At 38.8% G+C, this 20,407-nt stretch overlaps 1 protein-coding gene and 1 long non-coding RNA gene across 5 annotated transcripts in view; both read right to left on the bottom strand.

The window, feature by feature from the left end:
- CDKAL1 (CDKAL1 threonylcarbamoyladenosine tRNA methylthiotransferase) overlaps positions 1-20,407 on the bottom strand; it is a 665,826-nt gene that overhangs the window by 213,324 nt on the left and 432,095 nt on the right. For all 4 annotated transcript variants that reach the window (XM_037037969.1, XM_037037973.1, XM_037037972.1 and 1 more), the window contains one exon: positions 4,889-5,034. In XM_037037969.1, coding sequence (XP_036893864.1) covers positions 4,889-5,034 — 146 coding nt within the window. The remainder of the gene's footprint in view (positions 1-4,888; positions 5,035-20,407) is intronic.
- LOC118981246 (uncharacterized) lies at positions 6,572-19,835 on the bottom strand. The gene is made up of 3 exons (XR_005065307.1): positions 19,739-19,835; positions 12,268-12,272; positions 6,572-6,582 (listed from the first exon to the last, which is right to left on the bottom strand). It is a non-coding gene; the product is annotated as an uncharacterized LOC118981246 (long non-coding RNA).

Genomic DNA, 20,407 nt, shown 5'->3' with positions numbered 1-20,407 from the left:
CACTGAGACCAAAAAAAGGCCCAAATGAAAGAACAGATCAAAGCTCCAGAAGAAATAGAACTAAGTGACGAAGAGAGAGCCAACCTATCAGGTGCAGTTCAAAACACTGGTAATCAGGATGCTCATAAAACTGGTTGAGTATGTTTGCAAAATAGAGGAAAAGAGGAAGGCTATGAAAAGTGAAATAAAGTAAAATACATAGGGAACCAACAGTGATGGGAAGGAAGCTGAGACTCAAATAACAGTTTGGACCAGAAGGAAGAAAGAAACATTCGACCAGAACAAAATGAAAAAAAACAAGAATTAAAAAAAATGAGGAGAGGCTTAGGAACCTCTGGGACAACTTTAAATGTTCCAACATCTGAATCATAAGGGTGCCATAGGAAAGAGGAAGAGAAAGAAACTAAAAACGTACTGGAACAAATAATGAAGGAGAACTTCCCCAAGGAAGTCCAGGGAGCTCAGAGTCCCCCAAAGAGGTTGGACCCAAGGAAGCACACAGCAAGGCACATCATAATTACATTATCCAAAATTAAAATGAAGGGGAGAATCCTAGAAGCAGCAAGAAATAAGGAGATAGTCACCTACAAAGGAGTTCCCATAAAACTGTCAGCTGATTTCTCAAAAGAGACCTTGCAGGCAAGAAGGGGCTGGAAAGAAGTATTCCAAGTCATGAAAGGCAAGGACCAACATCCAAGATTACTCTATCCAGCAAAGCTGTCATTTAGAATGGAAGGGCAGATAAAGTGCTTCCCAGATAAGGTCAAGTTTAAAGGAGTTCTTCATCACCCAGCCCTTATTATATGAAATGTTAAAGGGACTCATCTAAGAAAAATGAAGATAAAAAATATGAACAGTAAAATGACAAAAAAACTCACAACTATCAACAACTGAACCTAAAACAAAATCAAACTAAGCAAATAATTAGAATAGGAACAGAATCACAGAAATGAAGATCACTCCCCTTATCAGCAGGGGAGTGGGAGGAAGGGGGGAAGGTACAGAGAATAAGTAGCATAAATGGTAGGTAGAAAATAGACAGGAGGAGGTTAAAATAATACAGGAAATGTAGAAGCCAAAGAACTTACTTCATGGACATGAACATGGACATGAACTACATGCGGGGGTGATGCGGGTGTGAAGGAATGTGCAGGGCAGAGGGGAATAAAGGAGGGGGCGAATGGGACAACTGTAATCGCATAATCAATAAAATAAATTAAAATAAATAAGAATAGAATAATCACATCATATGATTGTTTCTGCATGGTCTGCTGTTTTAAATTAGCATATTAAGTACTTTAGACACTTTTCCTTGCAAAGGCTGTGTGATGTAATAAACTCCCATTTGCCTCAACCCGTGCCAGCACCACTGGGTTATCTTCCATCCAGCTGCTGTTATGATGATAGTTGCCAACTTTCAAACAAATGAAAAGAATAATGAATCAGCTTCAGGTTGGCTCATATGTAAACTTATATTGCTCCCAGTTATAACGTGGGCCAATTTCAACTATAAAGAAAATTAATTAAAAAGATTTCACCTCCACTGTGTGAGAAACATGCACCACAAATGCTGCTGAAGTAGTAGTTTAAAAGCCTGCAGTACCGGGTGAACTCCCAGAGTTCGGATTTCAGTCTTAAATGCTGTGGGTTGTTTTAAAGATTGGATTTTTGGAGGAAACAGATTCAAAAATACCTCGTCCCTAATTCATAGCATGAATATTTGAGAAGTGTCACGGTGCTGGTAAAAAATAAATGAGACTTATTGGTTAATGGCTTATTACAAAAAGGCTTCGGAGGAAATAGGAGCAAATGAAATGGGGCATGTTTATACAGGAGCTCAAAGTCAGAAGGAGAGGAGGGTGCCCAACACACTGCTCTAAGTCGGGGCCATTTTCTGATATGGTGTCAGGCTTAAAACAGGGCAACATGATAGCATTAGACCATTTTACTAAAGATGACAATCTATCGTACTGCATAATAATAAACATGGGAAAAAACAATTTTGTGCTGGATCGGTTATCCACACTGGTAGTTCCACAGAACCCCTGAAACTTTGGTGTTACCAGTAAGCACTAATCTATTTGGCATAATGCTGTGGTAGTTTTTATAGAAAGAAATAAGCAGAGTATCAGACCACAGGTTTGTTTAAAATATTTATTTCTAAATTCCATCACAGCCCTGACTGGTGTGGCCCAGCAGGTTGGGCATCATCCCACAAACAAAAATGTTGCTGGCTGGGGGTGTGCAAGAGGCAACCCATCAGTGTTTCTTTCCTTCTCTTTCTCCTTCCCTTCCCCCTCTGTAAAAATAAATAAATAAATAGAATCTTTAGGGGGGAAAACTGTCCATTATAGTTGAGAATTATTTCCTGGATGGGTGCACTTCCATGAGAGGACAGGAAAACTTTTTCACTTCACTAATGAGCAAAGCTGGGCTATTGTGTCCTCACAGGAGTGAGGGCATATGATAAGCAACAGGATGGACTAGATCGAATATACACTTTTATGGCTGATGAACGGTATAAAACTATGCAAGGATTGCTGTATTAGTAGAGATAATAAGATTTCTTCTTTTTTTACAAAGGGTATTAGTAATTTTTCTCAGTCACTAACTCTATATAGCAGGTATTATTTTATTGGCTACCTACTACCTTTTTTTCAATACATCTTACAAATGACAAAATTACAACTAAGTGTGAAATTGTATACCACAGTTGATTCTGCTTTTACTACATATATGTAACAGAGTTAATTAAAAAAAAAAAAACCCTCTTGGAGACGTTAAGTGGCTAGACCATACTCTACAATCCTAGTGATTGGTAGCACTTGAAACTGAACCTTTGGGTGGATGGTGTGAAATGGGCATCTTCTCCAGACATCTCCAATATCCTCTCCAGGTATCTCTACTGCTGGAAATACTAGAGATCCCTGGGTAGAGTGCTTGGTTCCAGGGTCTTCAAGCCAGTTGGAATGGTTCAAGAAAAGCTACATGGATGCCTCATAGTAATTCAAAACCAAAGAGAGGACAGACACATGAACTTAGCCCAGGAATAAAGACATGATGCTATTTTCTAATACTCTGACATGATCATCACTGACCTTATATAGTTCATGGATGTTGAGATGCAATGAATTTAACAGGTCCTTCTTTGGAGCACCATAAAAGCCTAGAACTTGATGTAAAATTGTTGCCCAGTGAAGCAGCCACAGTGATTCCCCAAACAACTGAGTCAGCACTCACCCAAATAGAGGAAAAAGAGAGGTGTTGATTCCTTAGCCTCATTTTCATATTAATGCACCAAACTGTTTGGAAGGTGTTCCAGTGCATTCTGCACAACAGGATGCATATCTGCACTCGGCAAAGTCTTGTGCAGCAAGTATGAATTGTGTGCATTATCTGTTACTGCTCTAGTAAGTGAGAGGCCAGAAATGTCACAGGTGCAATGATTTCTTTTCATCTTTAAAAACATTCTATTCACTAGCACCAGTGTATCTAAAAGGATTCTTTTACATGAGATAAGTTTGTATAAACTAGAATAAATACAAAGGACATATACAGGCCAACAATAGACAGATCTAATATAAAAATCCTTATTCTTTAGCCTTGATCTCAATTCTGTTCAAGACCAGAAAGTATTAGAGGTGGTAGAGATTAGTGCTTATTCCATTTTCTACTTTGGAGTCTGTATAAATTTCATAATCATAATTATGAAATCCTAGAAAAATATATACTATCTATTCAATGATTGAATATTCAAACAACTAGCTGTATTTGTTTGAAGGCACACTACATGTCTATTTCTGGTGGTTAGGATAATCAAGAAATGCCCAGAGGTAAAACAAATAAAATTTAGAAAGACACATAAAGGAAAGACGAGGAAGGGGAAAAGTAAACAGAGGAAAAAAATATTTTCAAAGATTTGTATGCAGTCAGGATAAGTGACTAATTGATAGTGGAGAAAATAATTGCTTACAGTTCATATAAAGCCATTGTATCCATAAACTACATGGTATGGAGGTACATAATTATAAACAAGAAGATGGAAATAAAAAGTTGCCTTAATTAAGAAAAACAACAGAAGAAACATTTATGGGAAAAATTACGGAAAGTAGGAAGATCCACGCCACAAATATGCCAGATAAATGATACATCCCCAGAGGGAGAGTGCTGCCTTAGACTTGAGAAAGTTCTGCATGACCTTGGCCAGCGCCATGATTTCCTGCCTTGTATAATCACAGAAGGCATTCGATGTTTGGTGATGATGAGAAGGATGATTTTGAAGAATGTAATTATGGTCAGCAAGTGTTTTCTATGGAACCAAAATTATCATTTATGTCTGAGACTGTGCAAAATGTCTTAATGTTGGTCACTAACAATTTGAACTTTAAAAAATAGCATCTCCCAAACCTTCTTATAAATCGCAATTCAAGTAAACTACAGGGATAGGGAGTAAAAGCCAAGATATTCCAGATATTCTTCAAGAAATGCTACTTAGTAGAAAATTACCTATTTTGTAGTAACATGATGTGGCCTACCTCCTTGTCACAACCAGATTACAAATTCAAAAAGCCCCATTAAAGGTGATTTTAAGCAGAGATAAGCTTAAAGCAGTTTTCATCTACCAGGTCAGGCATACAAATGATCACAATGCACACTACCTTAGAGAGATGGGCAATCACACACAAATTATTGCTGAATCATGTCCAGATGGAAAGGTGGATATAAACTGAAGAGAAAGGAAAACCACATCAAGGTGCCTACGGACACTCAAAGGCTTTGAAAGCTTCAAAAGTCTCACCTTTACTCTGGTACCTTTAATTGTGGCTACAGTAAGTGCATTTTGAAAGAAAAGAGAAATGGTTATTTTCTTAAGTGCTAACAGACTCACTTCTCCTTCAGAAAATCCACCACTCTTTTGAAGTCAGCCACGCAGTATTCCCTTTTCATGTCCATGAGCACAGCGTCAGAGGCAGACTGGACTGGTATGTGCAGAAAAGCGTAGACTCTGGGATGATTGAGGATTTTAGCCATTTCCTTAAAAAAAAAAAAAAAAAAAACGGAAGGAGAAAGCATTAATCATCTTAACAAATCCGGGAATGGTTTCCCTCAGATCAACACTCACATGTGGGCGCAAACAAACAGAGCGGAAAACAGACCAGTCAGCCAGGCCCTTAAAGCGAATGTCAACTGGCAGCATCCTATGATGACATTTGGGGATCTAATATTCCTTCCGGACAATTCCACTTAAAGAGTTATTTCCTCACATTCATCATCTCTCTTAGGTAGCAAAACAGAGATAAACTCATGTAATGCCTGAAGACTAAAAATATTTTGAGTATTTCAAAATAAATACTTTTCTTTCCCCTCACAGCAGTTTCATATTCTGCCTGTTGCATTAGCAGGAGAAACAACAATCTAGGGTGGGCAAAAGTAGGTTTACAATTGCAAGTACAAAAAGTAGTTTATTCTTGTATTATTCACATCAAAACTTTACTTTTTTAATATTGAAGGAGGAAAAGTAATCTATAACTCACCTGTTTCTTTTTCAGCTAGCTAATGAACACATTTTTTTGAGAATTTACTAAGCAAAAGGCATAGTGTCAGACAATGCAGCCTGCCACTGGTCACTAATCTACGTTCAAGATGCAGAGTCACAAACAACGGAAATAAGGGGAGAACAGGATGAAGAATGACAGATTCATTCATTCAAGACATTGCAAAGTTAAAGAGAGAACATTTGAGCAAAACAAATTAGAAAACACAGAGAGTGTTTTAAAATTCCTCCAAGGATACAGAGGGAGTAGGAAGAAGACTAATAAAAGAAAAGCTTTGGTAACTTAACCATCTCTGCAAGCAATAAGAAAATTGGCTGATTTAGCTCTCCTCCACTGCTGTAAGCAGTCTCCTCAACAACCGTGGGGGTGGGGGAGAGGAAGAAACAGGTGAAGGGGAAAGGAGGGAGGGAGGAAAAGATGGGCTAGAAAGAGTGCAAAGAATCTAATAGAGATGTAAATGTCAAGAAAGGAGCTGCTTTTTAATAACCTGCATGAGTCCAATGATTTTTAGTTTTCAAAGAACTGTACTTCAACATATTATTTCATTCTACCCTTAGAACAATATTTTAGGGAATCTTATGGAGTCCAAGAGCCAGATAATTCTGTAATCGTAATCTCCCTGTTACTCAGCGGGACGTCTTGCCCATGTATCAACCATGCCCTTTGTTTCTGTTTTTTTCCACTGACTCTGAAGACTCGAGTTTTTACCAAAGTGGAAGAAAAGAACAATGAGCTCAAATCAGTCGCCTCCTTGGTATCAGCTTAGTTATTTTTAAAAGTCCTTTTGACTAAGAAATTAAAACAAACAGTATGACTCTTGAGTATCTTTTACTTACCCCTCACTGCCAGAAATTAATAGGCACTATATATACACCTCATTATATTTGGTAACTATGTCGGAACTGGAGTTGAAGAGCTTCTTATTTAGCAGAAAAAGAACTGATTAACATATCACTTGAACATTCCCTTCACAGCAACTGGACATTTAGTCAGCAGGCTTTCTGGGTAGCACTGATTAGGATGCACCCTACAGGGGATACATTGGCCCTCTGCTGTATTCTCTGCCTTTCCAGTCTCTCACACCTGAACATCAAGATCCCCAAACAGTGCGGGGGAGGGGAAGTAGCTGCACGAAAGTGTTAGTTTTCTTAAGGGGCAGGACACTCAGAATGATTAACTTCCAACACGTCTTAACATGACCTTAGCAACACAATTTTCACTCTCAATCTCTGTGCCTTGGTTTTTTACCTGTAAAATGGAAACCGTGGTAATCCCCACCTCAGAGTGAAAATAAAATAAAATATTACAGCATGTGCTTATTTAAATAGCTAATCTTATTCCCTGGAGAGTATTTAAAATTCCCCAGGAACACATTTTCATACAGATTAATGGAAACCCATCAATAAATAGAGCATCTTTTCAATACGCTAGTTCCCTTAACTAATAAGTAAAGGAGAGATAATTTGTATTGATTTACATAAAACAAATTTGACAGGCATTCCCAGCAAACTCTATTCTGCCCCAGGCAGAAAGGGAAGTGCGGTCTTTCTAGGAAACGCTCAGGGGGGCCCACTACCACAAACGGGACGCGCACTAGATGGAGCTTGCCCTGCTACCGTAGGATTTACAAAGCAAACTGTTAATAGCAAACAAGGGGGTAAATTTGGTGGTTTTTCCCTTTGGCTCTCAAAATAAGACTTCTCCATTAGTAATTACCTCAGCTTCATACTACAGACTTTGCAACTTTATACAGTAGGTACCAGAACAGGAAATAAAAATAAACTTGCCCCTACATTAAAGTATTTCCCTTCAATTCCCAGTCAGGGCACATGCCTGGGTTGTAGACCAGTTCCTGGCAGGGGACACACGATACCAGTCCCTGGCAGAGGCAACCATACACTGATATTTCTCTCCCTCTCTCTTTCCCTTCCCCTCTAAAGATAAATAAATAAAATATTAAAAAAAAAGTATTTCCCTTACTAAAAGAACTATGACTTAACATAATGCACCTGAAAGAAACAAAGTACAATTTTTTTTTTGTTTGTTTTTTTCTTCTATTCCTGTTCTCATTCAGCACTGTTGGGTGAAGGTAATCTCTTCACTTTTCAAAATTCTTCTATTTTTAAGGTTTAGCATACAGCTACAGGTTCTCCTGGTAAAGAGATCACCTTTTCCTCTATGAATCCTCCTGTTCCTGGAGTTACCAAAGTGTGTCCTCGGTTCTCTCCTGCAATATGGCAATAAACTGCCAAGACGGAAGCTCTGTGAGAGCAGAGAGTACGTTTTCATCCTCTCTCTGGTTCTCTGCAACGGCCAGGCCTGTGCTAATGTGAATATAATAGTTCAGTTTGGCTAAACTAGGTGCATTAGCAAGTGCATATTCAAGCAGGTAAACAAGCATATAACCAGTCTGCCTTGATTTTTGGAACAAGTGAAAAATTATATGTGAACATATAAGTTAATACATACAGAAGCAAAAATCAGACACTTTATAGATAACTCCACCATGGAATATATTTCTGAAAGTCTGTTGGACTTTCAGATTGGACTCACAGCTTATGTTGTGGAAAAGAAGTACAGGGCCCAGGTTATGCAGAAAAAGGCAGCACCCAGTTCAGTGTAGCTAACAGAAGAACGGTAGCTGTGAGCCAGGTGGTGAGACTCTGAGCAAACTTGCAAGCACGCAAGTGGGCCTGTGTACACACAAAGGGCGTGTGTGTATGTGTGCATCGAGGAGCTTTGGTAGCAACCAGCACGCAAACAGCATCTATTTTAACATAAGGACATTTGTAATTGAAGGGGGGAACGTATCAAGACTGCTTAAAATACAGATGGCAACTATTTTACAGCAGAGACCAGAGAATGCTAACCAAACAGTAGTATTTCTACCTGGGGCTTTTACATGGAGCTTGCCTATTATAAATTTGTAATCATCTCAAGGTTTGTCCTTTCTTAAATAAACTTGAAAAGCAAAAATAAATAAATAAATAAATAAATAAAGACTTCAGCAAAAACTGGCTAATTTAAAACAGCAATTCTGTGTACAGAAACAGGTATTTTTTAAAAAATCCTATGTTTCATTTTTATTGTCCTACAGTCACCAAATCATCATATTCTACATACCAGTTTAATGAAGCCACTCAGTGTGAGTAATAAAATAAAATATATTAATATTTGCATTCAGATATCTCTGCCTTCATACTGATAAGCATCAATCAGAAAGCCTCTTAGATCATAGCTTCATATCTGCATATTTAAAGCCCTAAACTTTGTTATGTTACTTTCAATTGACTTAAGATATATGATGGAGAAAGACAAGACTTCAGAAAAAGAAGAAACTACACCATTACCTGTAAGGATTTTTTAAATAGCTTATGTGAGATAAAATTCACATACCAAAGAATCCACCCATTAAAAGTATGCAATTAGATTTTTAAAAAATATTAGTAGTACAGTGTAGCCATCACACAGTCTAGTTTTCGTCCCCCCCAAACCTGTACTGACCAGCCTCTCTCCCCACTGCCCCCCATTCCACAGCTCCTTGGCCCGAGGCCCACACAACCACTAGTCTGCTTTCAAGCCTTACAGAATGCCTGTTCTGAACATTTCATATACATAGAATCATAAAAGATATCATTTGTAACTGGTTTCGTTTACTCATAATGTTTTCAAGGGTCAACCATGTTGAAAGCACGTGGGCATTTTTTTTCAATGAAATAAAACAGGAACTTAGAATTTATGAAATATGTCATTTCATGCAAAGCTATTAGCTTGAATAGAAGAACAGAGGCAGGGCTATAAATGATCAATTTTTTTTGGTTCCTATTGTTTTTTTGTTTTATTGTGGTAAATAGATGAAATGTAAAATTGATCCCTATTCTGATCCATTTGGGATGTATAATTCAGTGACATTAAGAACTTCCAGAATGCTGTGCGGCCATCACCGCCATTTGTTTCCAGAACTCCTTCACCACTCCAAACTGAACTCTGTGCCCCAGAAGTAACGACTCCCACTGCCTGCCTGCCCTCTGCTCTGGGGAATCCTATTCACTTTCTGTCTCTATGAACACACTATTCTCGGTACCTCACATACGTGACATCATACGATATTTATCCTTTCGTGACTGGCTTATCTCACTTCATGTGTTTTCGAAGTTCATTCCGTTGTAGCAATATCATGTTATCTTAAATGTCACTTTTCCAGTCAGCTGATAGGCAGTTCTACTCTCCACGCCAGAGCACTCAGACTTCTGTTGGTCCATCCTTCTCTGCTCTGCAAGTTTATTGTACACACTGATATCCCAAGGATATACTTCCTTCTCGGTATCTCCCAACGTCATTGACCAATGTCTGGCCCTTAAACACTTATAGTTGAATAAATGAACGACTAAAAAACACAATCACTTAATCAACACAGTAAGTTTGGAGGAAGTTCTACAAAGATTTCTAGCTAAAGGTCAAAATAGCAATGCTTGTGTTCTAAGACAGCCTACTTCTGAAGAAACCTTCAACACTCTCAAAGTCACAGAAGTCAAGATAAAATAAGATCAGAGTCATATTTTAACCATCATTTCAATAATGATACTGTACAGCCCCTAAGTGAACTTTCAATAATCTAAAAATAAATTATCACTTAACAGCATCACAGTGAATGAGGAAGCATGAAAAAAGAGTATTTCCATCCTTATATCCTAAATGAAAAGGATTAGATATTGTGAACAGATGCTAACATAAATTTTATCTATAACTTTATTATAACAGGAAGTTCACCTCTAAACTGCAAAAAGTTAACATTTTCAGTATTAAAATAAGTTGAGACAAAATGTTCCATCAGCTTTCACAGAAATGTTAAAAGGGTTTCAAAGCTCCTTTTACTATTACCGCTTTATCTGTCAGAGTCAATAATTAGATATTATATTATGGAGATAAAAATATACATTAAAGATTCCAAGATGGTGGCAGAGTAGATAGAAGCTACTCAATTGCTCCCAGGGCCAAACCAGATTTACAGCTAAATTAGAGAAACCAAGTTGATTAACTGCCTGAAGGCTAGCTGAAGAGAAATATGGTAACTAAGGATTTACAGAAGAATCCATATAGAAACTGGTAAGAAAAGCAGAGACAGGGAAAGGGCTGGCTCTGGCACCCATGTGCTGTGGCTAAGAAGCCAGAGGGATATCTCGGAAGCAAAATTCCCTCCCCCCCAGGAGTATGGGGTCTCAACCCCAGGCAGGGGTCCCTAACCCAGAGCAGCAGAGATGGGAAGAGGGACCCTTAGAGCATCTGGTGGTGAAAATCAGCAGGGATTCAGTCTGCGTGGGAGAGAAAGGAGTCTGCTAGAGACCCAGAGGCCACCATCCCAGGGTGGAGCACTCCTGTTGTACAGCATCAGCCTGGGGGGTGCACTGCCCGGTCCTCCAACTAACGGTGACAGCACTCTGCTGAGCTTCAGTCTTGCAGAGGCGTCTGCTGGCTGCACCCAGCAGGGAACCTCAGGGTGCTCCTTTTCTAGAGAAGCTCCTGGCAGAGACTCAGTGATTGAAGGGTATAGTTTTGGAAAGGGAGCTATTCTTCCCCACCATGAGTTCACAGCGAGTGCTCCCCACCCCCTACCTTTTGAATCACTTGGCTTGCCCTTCCACTCCCCAGGACCCTGCCCTGCTGAGTTCAGTTGGGCAGGGAGGTCAGAGTGCTGGGCAGAGCTGAGACTTACAGAGCTCTACTCCCAAGGGAGGCTTTTGTCTGGGAATCAGATAGGTGGATGCTAGGCTGCATAGCTACACAGGGTGGAGCGGGTCCACTCCTATCTAGCCTGTGAGCTCAACCCCTCCTTATAACCCCAATGGAAGACCTATTTAACCTGCCTTTCTGACAGCCAGGGGGCCCACCCTGCTGAACTCAGTCCTATCAAGGATCTGAGAGGTGCTCAGAACTGGAACATTTAGCGCATGTCTCCCTTGTAGGCTCTTGCCCAGGAAGAGGTGGAAGTGTCTGCCCCCTTCTACAGGCTTGCTGGCACCACCCCTAAAGGGGAGACTATTTGGATGTGCTCTCCCAAGTCTCAGGGGCCCCGCCTTGCTGAGCTCAGCTCCTTGGGGAAAAAAGAGTGGCGCTCAGAGCTGGGACCAAGAGAAAGTGCTTGCCTGCTTTCTACGGACTCAGCCAGAACCCCACCCCCAATAGGAGACTTTTTTAAAAAAACTATTTTTTTTAAGATTTTATTTATTTATCTTTAGAGGGGAAGGGAAGGAGAGAGGGAGAGAAATATCAATGTATGGTTGCCTCTCGTGAGTCCCCTGCTGGGAACTGCCCTGCAACCCAGGCATGTGCCCTGAATGGGAATCGAACCGCGACCCTCTGGTTCGCAGTCCCGCGCTCAATCCACTGAGCTACACCAGCCAGGGCTAAAAAACTATTTTTGATCAGTTGATTGATCTTTAGAGAGAAAGAGAAAGAGAGAGAAACATCAATTTTGCTGTTCCAGTTATTTATGCATTCAGTGGGTGATTGATGCTTATATGTGGCCCTGACCAGAGATGGAACAAGCAGCCTTGGTGCATCAGGATGACACTCTAACCTGAGCTAACTGGCCAGGGACAACGGGAGACTCTTTTGATCTCTACTCCCCCCTGAGCCCTGGTGACTCCACCCAGCTGAGCTTGCTCCTACAGAGCGGGTGGCTGGCTGCATCCAACACGAACCTGTGACACACTCCTGCTGGCATAGTGAGAGCCGGGTGGAATGGTTCTGGAGTAGGGGCCACTTTCTCCTCATTGAGTACCTGACCACACCTCCCTCAAGTAGGACACCCATCTTTCTGACACTGGTTGCCCTGCTCTACTGAATGCACGGTCTGTGGAAGTGTGTATGGGTCCTGGCCAGACTGGTCCCACTCTACAGTCTTTCTTCAGAAGGCTCTGGAGGAAGACCAGGCAACCTCCAGGGGAGGTAGAGTAGGTGACAGGTGGAGGCAGACCTCAGGGAGCCTTGAACCTTTTACAGATCTAACCCCAGCTCTAAGCTGGAGGAAACCAACCCTTATATACAGACTGGCCCCTCTCATGCACACCCAGGCCCAGCATACACAGACACAAACAATGAACAGCATGGCAGCTCCAGATAGGTAGCCCCAGGCCAGTTATACACAATATCAGACATCACCTTGTACCAGAATACTGCCCAAGTGGACCCAGAACAAGCACAACCAGTGGCTGGCTTCAGACCACACTGGAGCTCAACATAACTCACTACTGAAGTGACATACTCAAACGGGGATTCCAGCAGGCACCAAACCCTGCTAGGAACAACTAAGTTTGCCATAGGGGGCAACCCCTGCACAGCAACTCAACACGAGTATCAAGGTCTACCCTTACAGACAGCCAGCCTGAAGTGTTAACTGCACTCATGAAAGAACCAACAGCACTCAACACTCAGCTGTAAGAGAGGGTGAATATAACCCCCAAGAAACATGCTGGAAGCACCAAGCTCAGGTGATCAGGAAGATCGCACCACTGAGCCAAACAAGATACCTACATCATAAAGCCATTATAACAAGTTTGGGAGTCAAAACAGATCTACTGAACACACACAGACAAAAATGGGAAACAAAGAAACAGGCCCCAAATAAAAGAACAAGAGAAATCCTCAGTAAAATATTAAGTGAAACAGAAGCAACCAAGATACCAGATGCAGAGTTCAAAACAACGGTTATAAAGATGCTCAAGAACCTTAGGGGGAAAATCGATGATCTTGGTAAGAACCTAAACAAAGATGTAGTAAACATTAAAGAAGACATAGAAAATGTAAAAAAGTAAGCAGTAAGAAATGAAGAATGCAGTATCTGAAATGAAGAATGCACTAGCCCGAATCAATAGCTGGTTAAAAGAAGCAGAGGATCAAATCAGCAAATTAGAGGATAAGATAATAGTAAGCATCCAAGGAAAAAGAAAAGGACATTTTTTAAAAATGAGGACAGTCTAAGAGGCCTCTGGGACAACATCATGCATAATATCATCTGCATCACAGAAGTGCTGGAAGGAGAGTGACTAAAAGAGCGAGAACCTATCTGAAGAAATACTGGCTGGAAGCTTCCTTAACCTGGTAAAGGAAAAAGTCACACAGGTTCAGGAAGCACAGAGTCCCAGTCAGGATAAACCCAAAGAGGCCCACACCAAGACACATCATAATTAAAACAAGAAAGGTTAAAGACACAGAGAAAATCTTAAAAGGAACAACAGTGAGACAGTTACTTGAAGCACAGGTCTCAAAGGTTTTCAGCTAATTTCTCAACAGAAACACTTCAGGCCAAAGGGACTGACATGAAACATTCGACGTGATGAAAAGCAAAAACATACAACCAGGAGTACTCTACTCAGCAAGATGATCATTTAAAACTGAAGACAAAATAGCTTCCAGACCACACACACAAAAAAAGCTAAAGGAGTTCATTAACTGGTATTAGAAGAAATGTTAAATGCCTGCTTTATTTATTTTTTTGAGTTATTTGCCTTTTTTATTGTTGAGTTGTAGTTCTTTATAAATTCTGGATTTTGGACTTTTTTTTCATTTTTTAAATTTATTTAATTATTTTTCAAGTACAGTTTTCTATCTATTACTCCCATCCCATCCCACCCACCGTGCTCCCCCCCCATTTCCACCCTTCTCAGTTGTTGTCCATGTATCCTTTATATATGTTCCTCTAAATCCCTCCCCTATTTCCCCTGAAATTCCCTCCCCTAAATGCCTGCTTTAATTAGGAGAAAAAGAGAGAGAGAAGATCATAGGCATAAAGAATATAATGGCAATAAGCACATACCTATCAATAATAACTTTAAATGTAAAGAGATTTAAATGTTCCAATCAAAAGACATAGGGAAACTGACTGGATAAGAAAATATGGCCCATGTACAGGCTGTCTATAAGTGGCCCACCTCAGAAGAGACACAATGACAGACGTGAAGAGATGGAGAAAAATATTCCATGCAAATGGAAACAAAAAAGTTGTATTAATACATATATCAAACAAAAGACTCCAAAATAAAGGCCATAACAAAAAACAAAAAAGGGTCACTCACTGAGTAATTCTAAAGAAATCAGTCCAATGAGAGGATATAACCCCTGTAAACATATATGCACCCAATGTAAGAGCACCTAAATATATAAGGACATCTTGGTGAACATTAAGAAAGAGATCTACAGCAACACAGTCATTTTAACACCCCACTGACATCAATGGATAGATTTTCCAGACCAAAAAAAAATCAACAAGGCAACAGTGACCTTAGACAACACAATGGGTAGATGAATTTCACTAATATTTAAAGAACATTTCATCCCAAAGCAGTAAAATATACATTCTTCGCAGTGCACATGGGACAGTCTCAAAGACAGACCACATGTTAGGACACAAAATAAGTCTTAACAAATTCAAAAACATTGAAATCATCTTCTCTAATCATAATGGTATGAAACTAGAAATCAATTACAATAAAAACTGATAAACACATGGAGGCTAAATAACACGCTATTAAACAGTGAATGGATTAGCAAGGAAATCAAGGAAGAAATCGAAAGTCACCTTGAAACAAATGAAAACAAATACATAACAACCCCAAATACGTGGGACACAGTGAAAACACTCCCAAGGGGGAAGTTCAATAGCATTAAAGGCCTACCTCAAGAAGTATGATAAATCTCAAATAAACAATCTAAACCTACACCTAAAAAAAACTAGAAAAAAAGCCCAGAGCAAGTAGAAGGAAGGAAATAATAAAGATTGGAACAGACATAAATGACATAGAGACTAAAAAATAACACTGAAGATCAATGAATCCCAGAGCTGGTTCTTTGAAAAGATGAACAAGACAGACAAACCTTTCACCAGGCTCATAAAGAAAAAAAAAAAAAAAGAAAGAGGACTCAGATAAGTAAATTCAGAAAAGAAAGAGGAGACATAATAATTGACACCACAAAAATACAAAGGATTAAACTGGGTAACCTAGGTGAAATAAGATAAATTCCTAGAAACACACAATCTTCCAAACTGTATCAGAAGAATAAAAAGAATCTGAAGACCAATTACAACTAGTGAAGTTGAAGCAGTAATCAAAAATCTCCCAGCAAACAAAACTCCTAGGCCAAATAGCTTCACAGGTCAATTTTATCAAATATTCAAAGAGGAATCAACACCTATCCTTCTCAAACTATTCCAAAAAATTCAAGAGGAAGGAAGATCTTAGGGCTTATTTTACCAGGCCAGCATTATCTTAATTCCAAAACCAGAAAAAGATACTACAAGAAAATGATAGGTCAATATCCATTGATGAGCATAGATGCTAAAACCTTCAACAAAATATTAACAAACTGGATCCAACAATACATTAAAAAGATCACAAACCATATTTGTGGTTTGTACAATATTCTCAAATCAAAAGATGTTATACATCAAATAAAAAAAGACAAAAATCAAATGATCATATCAATAGATGCAGAAAAAGCATTTGATAAAATCCAGCACCCCCTAATGATAAGAACTCTTAGCCAAGTGGGAATACAGGAATCATACCTCAACATGATAAAGGTTACATATAACAAACCCCACAGCCAACATCGTACTCAATGGGCAAAAACTAAATGTGTTTCATTTAAGATCAGGAACAAGACAGGGATGTCCACTTTCAACAATCTTATTCAGTACTGACAATGCTAGCCATAACAATCAGACAGAAAGAAGAAGTAAGAGAGGCATCTAAGTTGGAAAGGAGGCAGCAAAACTGTCATTATTCACAGATGACATGTTATTGTATATAGAAATCCCTAAGGATTCCACCAAAAACCCACCAGATCCAGTAAATGAATTTGCAAAGTAGCAGGATACAAAATTAATATGCAGAAATCAGTGGCATTTGTAAACACAATCATGAACAGTTGGAAGGGAAATTTAAGAAAACAATCCCATTTACTATTGCAACAACAACAAAAATAAGGTATGAGGAATAAATTTAACTAAGGAGGTAAAAGACCTGTACTTGGGAAATTATAAAATGCTGAAGAAAGAAACTGAGGAAGATAAACACCAGTAAGTGGAGGCTTATGTCATGTTCACAGATAGGAACAATTAACATCATTAAAATGTCCAAACTACCCAAAGCAATCTATGGATTCAACACAATTCTTATTAAAATACCAATAGCATATTATCAGAAATCTAGAACAAATATTCTAAAAACTCATATAGAACCACAAAAGACTCCAAATAGCCTAAATAATTCTGAGAAAGAAGAACAAAGTTGGAGGTATCATACTACCTGATATCAAACTATACAACAAGGCCACAATAATCAAAATAGCATGGTACTGCCATAAAAACAGTCATATAAATCAACAGAACAAAACAGAGAGTACAGAAACAACCCCATTCTTTTGTGGTCAATTACTATTTGACAAATGAGGAAGAACATACAATGTGGTAAATACAGTGTCTTCAATAAATGGGGTTGGGAGAATTGGACAGATACATGCAAAAGAATGAAACTAACAAGAATAAACTCAAAATTCATTGAAGTATTAAATGTAAATTGAGAAACCATAAATTCCTAGAAGTAAACATAGGAAGTAAAATTTCAGAAGTTTCTTGTAGCAATATTTTTGCCCAAATATCTTCTCAGGCAAAGGAAACAAAGGAAACCATCAACAAAGGAAACCATCAACAAAATGAAAGAAAAGACAATCTAGAAAATGAGAGAATATATTTGCCAATGATACATTTGATATGGGGGTTACTTTAAAAAAACATATAAAGAACTTACACTACTCAACACCAAGAAGACAAACAACCCAATTAAAATAACTACATCTCTTTCCTTCCTCCTCTTGTGCTGTCTGCGTGCTAACGTGGAGACTATTTAAACAGAGCTTCAACCACCCCATGACATACATACAACATGAGCAAGAAATACGTAGTTGTTGTCATACGCCACTGAGAATTTCAAGATTATTTGCTATACTGCATTTAACCTAATGCATCCTCCTGACATAATGTCTTTTTAGAGAAGAGGAAACTAATATTTGGAGGTGTTCAAAATACTATGTGCAAAATGAAGAACAGTATGTGGAATAACTGGATTTAGAACCTAAGACTATATCAGACTGCAGCATCATTTTTCTTAACCAATCTCAGTAAATACTGGAATGGAAGTGCGTGTTGATTATGAAGAACAGGGAGGAAGAAATCTACTATTATATGGGCAACATGAGGTTTCACCCCAAATGATGTTTAACTCTAAATAATAAACAAAAATTTTCCAGGCAAATTGCAATGTAACATACTCTACCTAGTGTGTGAGACACAAGGCTCTCTATTGTGTAAAATAATCCAGTGGCCTGTCATTATCAGTTGTCCTTTTTCAGCCTAATAGCGATGATGTCTTTAAAGGTACTTTTGGGAAATATAAGTATACTTGGGGATCACTTAACAGATTTTCTACCTATTTAGTCTCTTAACACATACTCTGCAAGGACTTAGGAGTCACCGCAAGATGTGGCTCTGTGGCATGTGAATTATTTTGTGCTAAAGGCAACCAAGACTCTGGGGGGGGCTCAAGAGAAACTTCTGCCCACCTCCAACCCCCTTAACTATCTAGCTGAATTTGAATTAGAAACCTTGCCCATTACAAGAGATGATTGCAGATAACCAATCATTTTTTATTTATTCATAGGTCAGGGCAAGCTTCTAATTCCTGAACATCTCTTCTTATCTTCCCTCAACGACCCTCTGAAGCCCCGGGTGCCTCACCTCACCCTTAGCTCAGAACACTGTGCGCCTCATTTGCCCTTTTGTCTGTGAACCTCTCATGTATGTGTGGTCTTAGACTGTCTCTTGAATATAAGATTCCCATGCATATAAAATTAAATTTGATTTTCCTTTGTCAATCTATTCCATGTTGATTTGATTATTCAATCAGACAGAAAAGAACCAGAGGAAGGAAGAGGGAGTTATTCCCTTTTCCCACAATACCAGGTGTAACATTCTTTGCTGAAATCATTTTGAAGAGAGAATCAAGCATTTGACAGGGTGGGCTCATTGCTTTTATGAAGCTGAATCTGTCACATACTTTTAGAAAAAAGATACATAAATAACTAATGTACTTAAAATAATAAAAAACCACAATTTTAAAAAATGTATTTTCTACCTTGTGGAAGGTAATAAATATTCATTTTTGAGATTTTGGAAAACAGGAGAAAGACAATCACTGTCAAAGGAACCATTACTCTTCACTATCATCTTTGAACAATTAGATTAGAAAATTTTATCTGATGCTATCTAGTTGTTTAAGAAAAATTTAAATGATTTTCAAAGGCCAAAATATAAGCTAATAATATTTTTGACAATATGTCTTTCGGTGCAAGCTAAATTCTTAAAAAATGAAAGAAGAAGGCCCTGGCTGGTGTAGCTCAGTGGATTGAGCGTGGGCCTGCTAACCAGATGATCGCGGTTCGATTCCCAGTCAGGGCACATGCCTGGGTTGCAGGCCAGTGTCCAGCAGGGGCCAGTTCCCTCCAGGGGATGCACAAGAAGCAACCATACATTGATGTTTCTTTACTCTCTCCTTCCCTTCCCCTCTAAAAAGATAAATAAATAAAATATTTTTTAAAAACACTCTTAAAAAAAATGAAAGAAGAAAACGTTTCTTCTAAGCAGGTCCCAAATCACCCAGGCACTTACTCTCAAGGGGCTCAAAATGCTGTCATATTAGCATAACAGAAGAAAAATCGGAGTATGAAAACAACAAGCAAAAGAGAATCAGAGATAAGAATCATCAAAACATTCCTGAAGAAGTTATTACCATTAGAGCAATGTTGTCCCTGGAGCTATGAGGGTATATGTGTGTGTGTGCATGTGTGAGTGAGGGGTGTGTGTGTGTATGTGTGTGTGTGTGGGGGGGAGGGTCTGAGGGGGGTTTACATGAAAGAAATTTCTTTGTTCAAAAAGAACATAAAAAATGAGAATGAAATTAAAGGGGGGAAAGGATGGGCCATTCTTTCCCCACTCCCAAATTTATTATAAGGTGAGAGAATTCTTAAAAGTCCTTTAAGACATTTGGTCTTAAAAGGATTAATCATTAATCAAAAGGATTAATCATTTGGACCAAATGATTACCGTGTTTTTGGACCAGAAGATGCACCCCTGAATTTGGGAGGAATACTGGTTGTTAATGCTGCTGTTGACTTCTGTTTACATTTACATTGGTGAAATATTATGTTATTTATATTACTAAATATTTTACCCCGTTTTTGGCTTCAAAATTTTTTTCCTATTTTCCTCCTCTAAAACCTAGGTACATCTCATGGTCTGAAAAATATGGTGAGTAATCATTTAATGAGAATGATTATTTCAGGAACCACAAATGCTCCCAGCCCTTTCCAAATTACAATACAGTTAGTGGGGCAGGAGTAACAGCAATAATAATAACAGCAGCAGGTAGCAACCTTTTGTGCTAGACAGTGTGCTGGTCACACTCACTATCTCACTGAAATTTCTAAACAAACTTAGGAGTAGTTTTACTCCACCTAAGAAGAAGGGCACAGCAGAGCTAGAAGGTAAACCACCACCATGACTCTTGAAGGAGGCCAGAATTTGTCACCCCCAAAATATGCCTCTTTGGCCTATGAATTGTTTTGAGCTAACGGCTGCTGAGAACCTGCAGGCCCAGAAGAAGGTCTAAAACAGGGCTTTTGTTTTCCTTCTGTAAAAATATTGCTATTCAAAAATATAAATTTGGGAGGGAATGGAAAGATGAAAATTCCGTATTAGGAAGAGGGTTACTTTTAACAACTCTTAACCAATGGTGCAG

The sequence above is a fragment of the Sturnira hondurensis genome, unplaced genomic scaffold, assembly GCF_014824575.4.
Source record: "Sturnira hondurensis isolate 20B ecotype Veracruz unplaced genomic scaffold, ASM1482457v3 Scaffold0023817, whole genome shotgun sequence".
Classification (NCBI taxonomy): Eukaryota; Metazoa; Chordata; class Mammalia; order Chiroptera; family Phyllostomidae; genus Sturnira; species Sturnira hondurensis.
The sequence above is the reverse complement of the archived record's forward strand: the minus strand, read 5'-3'. Positions and strand labels throughout refer to the sequence as shown.